This window comes from Ostrinia nubilalis, chromosome 28 (genome assembly GCF_963855985.1).
Source record: "Ostrinia nubilalis chromosome 28, ilOstNubi1.1, whole genome shotgun sequence".
Taxonomy (NCBI): domain Eukaryota; kingdom Metazoa; phylum Arthropoda; class Insecta; order Lepidoptera; family Crambidae; genus Ostrinia; species Ostrinia nubilalis.
The window spans coordinates 2,493,119-2,502,455 of NC_087115.1; the positions used below are offsets into that span (position 1 = coordinate 2,493,119).

Here is a 9,337-nt window from a genome sequence, read left to right on the forward strand (position 1 = left end):
GATGCAGTCTAGGATGGTACCTGGTAATAAGTTTAAGCCAAATGACGAATGAATAGCCGTCGGTCCACCTAGTAGGCCTGGAACCTGGAAAAGGATCAAGGTCATATTATGCTCTTTAGTCGCGAGGCAGAGGCGTTTATGTTACGAATGATGCGGATAAGTCGTGTGCGTTGCAGTCCGGAGTTTCATACAAAGAATACTGACCGCCTTGAGGTGATACGGTTACGATCTCTTTCCGGGTTGATAAGTGTCCTTTCCGAGCCATAAGTTATCACTGGTAACACACATTGGTTATACACTCTAGTCTTCAGGCATTGAGGTAATTTGGACGAAAAGATGTTGCGTAGTTTCCCGAACGCTGCCCAGCCGAGTTGGATTCGACGATTGACCTCCTTCTCGAAATTGGACCTACCTAGCTGAATCGTTTGTCCGAGGTAGACATACTTGTCGACAATCTCGAGAATTGAGCTCCCAACTGAAACTGGGTAGGGCGTAACATGGACATTCGACATAAGCTTCGTTTTGTCCATGTTCATCCTCAGGCCTACCTGTTGGGAAACTCGATTAAGGTCTTCGAGCATTGTGCCAAGATCTTCCAACGATTCTGCCATGACCACAATATCGTCGGCAAACCGAAGGTGAGTGATGTACTCGCCATTAATGTTTATGCCGAATCCTTTCCATTCCAGGAGTTTGAAAGCGTCTTCCAATGCAGCGGTGAACAGTTTCGGAGATATAACATCTCCCTGCCTAACGCCTCGCTGCAGTGGAATCGCCCTCGTGCTCTGGTCCTGTACTCGGACCGACATGGTGGCGTTTTTGTACAAGCACTTCAGCACCTCGATATACCGATAGTCAATACGGCACCGCTGGAGAGATTGTAACACTGCCCAAGTCTCAATCGAATCGAAGGCCTTCTCATAGTCCACGAACGCCAAGCATAGTGGCAAGTTATACTCCTCAGTCTTCTGTATAACCTGCCGCAGCGTATGGATGTGGTCTATGGTACTATAACCTTTTCGGAATCCGGCTTGTTCGGGAGGCTGGAAGTCATCGAACCTACGCGCGAGACGGTTCGTGATGACTCTCGAAAACAGTTTGTAGACATGACTCAGAAGCGAGATGGGTCTGTAATTCTTCAGCAAGGTCTTATCACCTTTCTTCTGCCTGTGGCCTCTCACTATAGGCCTTATACAGAAGCTCAGAGTTGCACAGCGTGCTATGGAGAGGGCTATGCTTGGTGTTTCTTTGCGAGATCGAATCAGAAATGAGGAGATCCGTAAACGAACCAAAGTCGCTGACATAGCCCGACGTATTAGCAAGCTGAAGTGGCAATGGGCAGGGCACATAGTACGCAGAACTGACGGCCGATGGGGCAGAAAGGTTCTGGAATGGAGGCCGCGTACCGGAAAACGCAGCGTGGGACGTCCACCTACAAGGTGGACCGACGACATCGTAAAGGTAGCAGGGAAGCGCTGGACGCAGGCCGCTACCAATCGATCAACATGGAAAGCATTGGGGGAGGCCTATGTTCAGCAGTGGACGTCCTGTGGCTGAAATGATGAAGTGTCCTTAATTTCGAACTCCTCCTATGTTCTTCTGATTAATTTCGTTGCGGGTCCAATGACAGTTTAACTTTCCCCCGGGACAAACTTGACCTTCATTGGTTGGGATTTTGTGGCGGTCAAGCTGTAGATCCTGGCTACACAGGAGTTGCAGCGGTGGGAACGAGAGGTGGAAATAGTCCCGTAAGTGTCCTATAAAAAGAATGCAGACTCTCCCAAAAACAGCGGATTATTATAAAAACGTTTTGTACAATATATTTATTTATTTCTTTATCTTGTTTTTCTTCATTCCCGACACCTTAGGAGCCCGGTACTTATACATGAAGGTCTCGTCAGTCGGCACCACGTCTGCTTGAGTGCTTGGGTTGTCTTGAGGGAACATCTGAAAGGGTTTGGAAACGTTAGAGTAGGCGCACACCGTTGATTTTTCGTCGGCCGATAGTTTAGTCGGGCAGTTGATCAGTATGAGCATGTATGGGAGTGCGCACACTACGCCGATTCGATTTGGCCGATTCTTCATACAATTTAAAATCGGGCACAACTATCGGCCAACTAAAAATTAACGGTGTGCGCCTTCTCTTAGAGAACTGTTGTTAAAATGTTATTTAATTTCTGCTAATAGGTTTAGTTGTTGCAATTCACGAAGGCGATTGTACTTTTGTTACATGTGTGGTGGCTCGCTACTGTTCGTTTTTCAAGTTTTGATAGACATAACTATAACACTATCGTTATGTGCATGTACACGTACACACATAGGTAAAGCTCACTCGTCTTCGTGAGTTGCAAGAACTATTTAAAAAATGCAGCGTTCGCTCCCCTATAAGGTGGACCGACTACCTCATAGAGGTAGCAGGAAGGTGCTGGATGCAGGTTACCAACCGGGCGATGTGGAAATCATTATAAATTATTTTTATTTATTTTTTATCCACAACGAGGAAGCTCTTTGCCTGTATCTCACTTGATGGTAAGTGACGATCAGGCCGAAGGTGGAAGCGAGCTTCACCCGGAATCCTCAACCACGGAGGAACTGGCTATCTTACCTCTAACTGCCGGAACACAATAATGCTGTTTTAACATTGTTGTTATGGCGACAGACTTAGGTAAGATGGTGGTAGCTAGCCAGGCGGACTTAGAACAAGCTCTACCACCAACCAAACCGAACAGAAAAATCTGCCACCACTGGGAATCGAACCCGGGACCTCTGCGTCTGAAGCAGGTGGTCTTACCACTAGACCACAGAGGCTGAAATGATGATGATGATAAAGTAAGTAGGTAGTATGGATTCTTACGTCGTGGTAATGTTCTGTGGTGGACGAGTATTTACGGTCATCAACGCCGTGCAGTGGCAGCCTGGTGGACTTCTCGGAGAAGTCCTCGCCCATGCTCTTGATGATGGAGTGGATAATTTTGCTGAAAAGTTACATTTATAAATAAAAATTTAGTTTTAATAACGCCGTTTGTTGCGGCGCTTCTTCTCAGCACTTGCCAAATGTTGGTCTCGAAGCGTAAGGTAAAGGGTAAAAAGTACTATTTATTAGTCTATACAAATAAATACATTTTGACTTTGACTTTAATATTTCGAGCTAGGCAGCGGAGAACGGGACTATTCCCACCCCTCGTTCCCATCTTCAAGCTTCATCAATATCAGAATGGATTTATTAATTGTTGCCCCAGAAAAGAGACTAAGAATAATCAAAGGATTAGAGACCAAGTCAAAGTACGGGACTATTCCCACCGCTGCAACTCCTGTGTAGCCAGGATCTACAGCTTGACCGCCAATAACCCAACCAGTGAAGGCCAAGTTTGTTCCGGGGGGAAAGTTAAACTGTCATTGGACCCGCAACGAAATTAATCAGAAGAACATAGGAGTTCGAAGTTAAGTTTCCACTTCTCACCTTCCCACTAGGCAGAGTGGAGACTTAAGTGCAGAGCTCCAGAAGGAAAATGTTCCAGAAAGTCTACATTCGACTTGCTCACGAAATATAGACCAGATAGACTTTGACAATGATTAAGATTCTAGAAGACTTGCAGACAAAGGTTTCTGTACTATTGTAAAGCCTGGTCCGTGAGCACGTAGAATCCCGTCCAATGACCCCAAGCTACCCATCCTTATCGCTCGCGCGTAATTATATTGCTGTCGCGACTGTGCGACGCGCGCCCGCAATGAGTATGCGAGCGCGACAGCAACATAATTACGTGCGAGCGACAAGGATGGGCAGCTTGGGGTCATTGGACGGGATTCTACGTGCTCACGGACCAGGCTTTATAGAGTTAACTCAATCAGTGCCTGAGGTATGGGAGCGGCACGGGAGGATGTTTTTGTAACGTCAATTGTCAGCGAGACTTCAAATCTTATTTATTATATGCTTTGGCATAATCGTTCGTTCGTTTCAGCCGAAAGACGTCCACTGCTGGACAAAGGCCTCCCCCAAGGACTTCTACAACGACCGGTCCTGCGCCGCCCGCATCCAGACGCCTCCCGCGACCTTCGCCAGATCGTCGGTCCACATGTTTGTCATAATGCTTTGTCATAATAAGTCAATGTCACCTTTCCCTACCTCAGGCATGGCCGCTTCCATACGTCTTCAGGCATGACTGAGTTCAGCGCTGGACCTATAGTATCAAACCAGACTTACCCCGCAAACTCGAATCCAAGGTCCCTGAACATATTCCGCTCCTGCAGTGTCAGAGAGCTGGTCAGGAGATGGTAGGAGTCCAGCTTCTCCACCGGGCTCCTGTTGTCCTCCTCCCCCTGTCTCCCAGGGTTGTGGAGATGGTGGATATAGTCTTGGATATGGTTGGAGCCAAAGTGGGAATCCACAGGGAGGTTGATGAAGGGACTCCGGACGGATCTGTGGGGAGAAAAGGGATATACAGGGTGAAATTTAAATCGTTGGCATCCTCTTAGTTTCAGCCAAACGACATCCTCTTAAAATTAAAATAAGGCTACTCATGAATTACATACTCGTAAAGTACGGCCAACGAGAAGCGATACCAAATGTAAACAAACCCAATGTCATGGTCATTGGAATATAGTTCCAAAATACTGAACTGTCTTATGCATGACATTGACAGTGGGGCGCCACCGTCAATACCGGATCGCTGGTTCAGATTTTTGCCATGTTGGAAACCATATGGTTGAACGATGGTAGCGCCCCCCTGTCATTGAGTTTGGTGGGACAGTTCAGCGTGGGTCATCTATAGCAGGGGTTTGACTTTGACGTATTTTGGCGGGAGAACGAGACATTACGACAAATACACAAGATGGGAAGAGACAGAATAGATTGTCAGTTCGACAGACGAATCGACCTTTTGTATCGCTGCTAGTTGGCCGTACTTTAACGTAAATGCGCCTATTACCGCCAGTTTAAGCTGACTTCGGATAAACGTTAGAAAAGTAGATATAAGACGTGGTGATAGAAAAGACACTTTAAGTTATTTATAACTATGATGAATTAATCTTTGAATTTAAGTAGTAACAATGAGTATACAATCATACAATAATTAATAAATAGCAATTTAATCTGAAAAAGCAGTTGTTTCTATTACCGACCTATAGACGAGGAGTGTTTCTATTAACGTTTTTTCTGTTTCTATTACCGACCGCTAAGAATATTGCTCTTCAATTGGGTATATTCCAAGAGGCACGGGTTCGATTCCCGCTCAGAGGCTCGGGAACCACTTTATTTTTTCAAGTTAAATTTGTTTTGCTTTTAGTTTTAGTTAAATTTGTTTTTTTTTTCAAGTTCATTTTTTTTTATTATTAGAAAGAGAAAAGGCACGCTTCTCGAAAATAAATAAATAATCAAGCAGAAATAGTAGAATAATAAATTCCTCTATTATACTTTATTACGCGGTACCCGGTGTTCTAGTGAGTAGTGAGGGTCATTATTTAAATTGTATTTGAGTTTTAATAAAATCTAATTTTAATATTTTATTTTTATATTTAATTTGAATATAATTTTTAATTAGTTTTTGATTGATTTTAATTGTGTGTAATTGTGTATTTTAATTTAAACTATGAACAATTGGACACTTTATAATTATTTTAAATTATTTTTTTATTATTCAAAAGATCTTAAAAAGTTACATAGTAGTTGTGATAACGCATGATTGGTTTGGTATCATGTCATAAATGTTAGTTATATACAAAATACAGGCTTATAAGTCTTCGCAGGTGGCGTTATAGTTATGAGGCGGTAATAGAATTAAGTATGAATATTACTTTATTCTATTAGCGACCGTAAAAAAAAACAGTTACCAGCTAAATATCTACTTTAATGAGGACGTGATCAGTGAAGTATCATTTTTATTAGGTTTTATTTTATATCAAATAGGTACTAATTAGAATTTAACAGGTTTTTATAAAATCTATTGTCATACATTATTAGAGATATTCTTTAATGTTCATTGCAGTTTTATGCCAAACCTATGACAATTAACGTATGGCGTTAATTGATTTAATTATGTGAAATATTCTTATGAATCGATCAAGATAACAAAATGGAGGTTAAATGCGTAATTAAAGATATAAATACCAAAATAAAAAACGTTATCAAAATTCTAACAACGCCATGGGTCGTTATTAGGAACCAAATTATCAAAAGTGTTTCTATTACCGCCCTTATTTAAAATTGTATTTAATCCATAAAAATACAGCGAGAGGGCTATATTGAGGGTTTATTAAGGAAACTAAAGTACGAATTAATATTGTTATGCAAAAACATGTTGGTATACTCATTTTAAATGTGTTAAAATCGCTAATTAATAACAAGGTGCACCTTAAGTAGCTGGGAGCGCGTTAGTATGAAAAGTGCGTCCGTTGCGGGCGCGTCCCATTTAATGTCAAATAACTCCGTTTACGGGTTATTTACGAACACAAACTTTAATCGTTTTGATAGTCAATAAACATATTATCTAGATATTTTTTGGGTAACGTGTTTTCTGAAACCTGTTATTATGTCTTTTATGAGAGAAAGAAAAATAGGGCGGTAATAGAATACAAATTTTGGGGGGTCGTTAATAGGCGCACTTACGTTAGTACATTTTTTCGCTTGTTAAAAAGTAGCAAGTCTTGTTAGCAAGTAACAGGGTTACTTAAAAAATCCCATCCAGTCGCACCGTTATTCGATAGGACATCTGTTTAATATTTTTGTCCCAATGAGTCACACTGCTGCCTGTAGCAATGCTATACCAACCAGTTACACGGTTTTTTTTATGTATAACAAGGCAGGTATTTGACCACAATCGCACCTGGTGTTAAGTGGGATGCAGTTTAGGATGGTAACTACATTATTCTGCCGTTACTCGTTAGGACTTCTTTCTTTTCTCTCCTGAGTTATGATACTAATCGCACCCTGTGACCATTGAGTTATAATGTACATGCCTGTGACATGTCATGTCAGGGCCTCAAAAATAATCCTAGATACGCCAATAATAAAATAAATAATAAATATCCTTGGACATTTTACACTACGTGTAGTCCCAAACCAAGCAAAGCTTGTACTGTGGGTACTAGACAACGAATATGATCATACTTAAATACTATTTTTTGTAAATACATACATAGTAACACCCAGACTCATCACAGACATTAAAATTCATCATTTCAACTTCTGCCCGGCCGGAAATCGAACCCGGGACTTCTCGGCATAGTACTCCGTTCCGAACCACTACACCAAATGGCCAATGGTCAGTGGACGTCCTTATAATGAAGAAGGTCTTCTTCTCAGTCGGTACACTCTTGTCAGAGTGGTCGTGGTCATCATTGTGAATCACGATGAGTGATGTTCCTCGCAATACGGGCCATTCCTCGCGGACTGCAGCTTTCCGGGCACTTTCGCTAACCGAACACTTAGGCTGAGTTGCATCGCTTTTAACTTTGACCGTAACTATAGCGATAACTGGTGCTTTTTGTATGGCGTTTGACAGATTTTTGACGTTTGTCAAAGTTAAAGTAAGATGGTGCAAACCAGCTTAAGTTGCGGTCTTGATTTGCTCCGATGAAGAAAGTAGCTTACCTCAATCCGTCAGAAACAGTGGTCTCTTGATCTTCCTTGGGTCGGTACATATTCTCAATTTTCTCAGTCATCTTATTGTTGTAATGGTAAAGAGTTTGGAGACCAACTTCTTCAAGATATGCTTTGAGTTCTTCCTTCTAAAACATAAAGACTTCTTCAACATCGCCATTAGGTACAGCCATGACCACTGCTGAACATAGTATGAAAAGTACCCACTTCTTCTTCTTATCGTGTCGGCAACAAACCTACACAGTGTCAGCCCAAAACTCTGCTACAAGAGTGGCGTTGTCAGTAGCATTTATTAAATCTTCCTGCGTGTGGTTAGTAGTTGGTTAGTGACCATTTAGGCCCAGAACACACGGTGAAACTAGGGTTGCCAGGTGTCCGACTTTAGCCGGACATGTTTGGCTTTTTACGGTCTTATCCGGCCAAATATTGCCTTGTCCGGCCTGTTCGGATTTGTTAGGCTTTTTATGTGGCTGCCGCGCTAGGCGAAAGATAATTGCACCCCCCCCCCCGTGACATGTCCGGCTTTTATGGTAAAATGTCCGGCCTAATGAAGCACAGAGTCCGGCTTTTGTGTTTTTGGACCTGGCAACCCTAGTGAAATGCAATTGTAACGAAACTGCGACTTCTAGTTACTTTTGAGTTGCAACTAAGTTTCTGCCATATATTCCGTTGAGAGACCACACATGACGCGACCATTTCAAACCGGTTTTAAACTGGTTTCACCGTGTGTTTTGGGCCTTACACATTCATTAATTTAATAAATCATAAATAATGAATGTGTAAGAGGTCACTATAGTTTATTATTGAGTAGTTCTACTGCACCTTATCGTTCAATATCTTCAGATAGTCAGGGGTCCTCCTGAATCGTTGTAAGACGGATTTCAAATCTTCCCCGTACAACTTCATGGCTTCGTCTTCGATGTCGTATTTTCGGCATTTTACTTGGCTGAATATTACTAATAAAGATTTGAAACATTATAATTCTTACTTACTAAACTCCATGCTAATATTAAGTTTGCCTTTGTCACTCACTCTCAGTCAGTCTCAGTAGGACTTTACTCAACTGTACAGAGCCCATTTTGATTATATTTAGTGTAAAATACTGCTCGGAGTTTCCCTGCGTGATCGAATCAGAAATGAGGAGATCCGCAGGAGAACCAAAGTGACCGACATAGCTCGCAGAATTGCTAAAATCAAGTGGCAGTGGGCTGGGCACATAGCTCGTAGAGACGATGGCCGTTGGGGCAGAAAAGTTCTCGAGTGGCGACCACGGGCTGGAAGACGTAGCGTGGGCAGGCCTCCTACTAGGTGGACCGACGATCTGGTGAAGGTCGCGGGAAGAGCCTGGATGCGGGCAGCGCAGGACAGTTCATTGTGGAAAACCTTGGAGGAGGCCTTTGTCCAGCAGTGGACGTCATTCGGCTGAAACGAACGAACGAACGAACGAAAATACTGCTCATCATCATCATCAGCCTATCACAGTTCGTTGGACACAGACCACAGTTCACTGTTGGTTATTGGCTTCTCTAAACACTATGTTGTACGACTTGCAGTCCAATTGTTAAGGATTTGGGCTATGATCTCCCATATACCTTACTCATATTTCCTTATCTTTCAGATAAATAAAGAGCTACTTCCTTTCTATTCTTTAAGAGTTATTTAAGTACTTACCTAAGATTACAGAACATATTTTTACAAATATTAATCTTTTGTTCATCTTACTTCATGATCAAAACTTTCAGT

General features: G+C 42.3%; 1 protein-coding gene across 1 annotated transcript; it reads right to left on the reverse strand.

Annotated features, from left to right (window-relative positions):
- Positions 1–1,827: 1,827 nt before the first annotated feature.
- LOC135085191 (uncharacterized) lies at positions 1,828–9,333 on the reverse strand. The gene is made up of 6 exons (XM_063979944.1): positions 9,266–9,333; positions 8,417–8,550; positions 7,586–7,722; positions 4,202–4,417; positions 2,855–2,975; positions 1,828–1,947 (listed from the first exon to the last, which is right to left on the reverse strand). Exons 1-6 carry the CDS (start codon positions 9,309–9,311, stop codon positions 1,828–1,830), a joined length of 774 nt encoding a protein of 257 aa, XP_063836014.1. The 5' UTR covers positions 9,312–9,333.
- Positions 9,334–9,337: the final 4 nt, after the last annotated feature.

Excerpts from the sequence above, each read along its gene's own strand:
- LOC135085191 (XM_063979944.1), bottom strand. The coding sequence starts at position 9,311 with ATGAACAAAAGATTAATATTTGTAAAAATATGTTCTGTAATCTTAG. Across the intron at positions 8,551-9,265 it reads AATATGTTCTGTAATCTTAG|TAATATTCAGCCAAGTAAAA; the intron begins GTAAGTACTTAA and ends AATCTTTATTAG. Across the intron at positions 7,723-8,416 it reads TGAAGATATTGAACGATAAG|AAGGAAGAACTCAAAGCATA; the intron begins GTGCAGTAGAAC and ends TTTATGTTTTAG.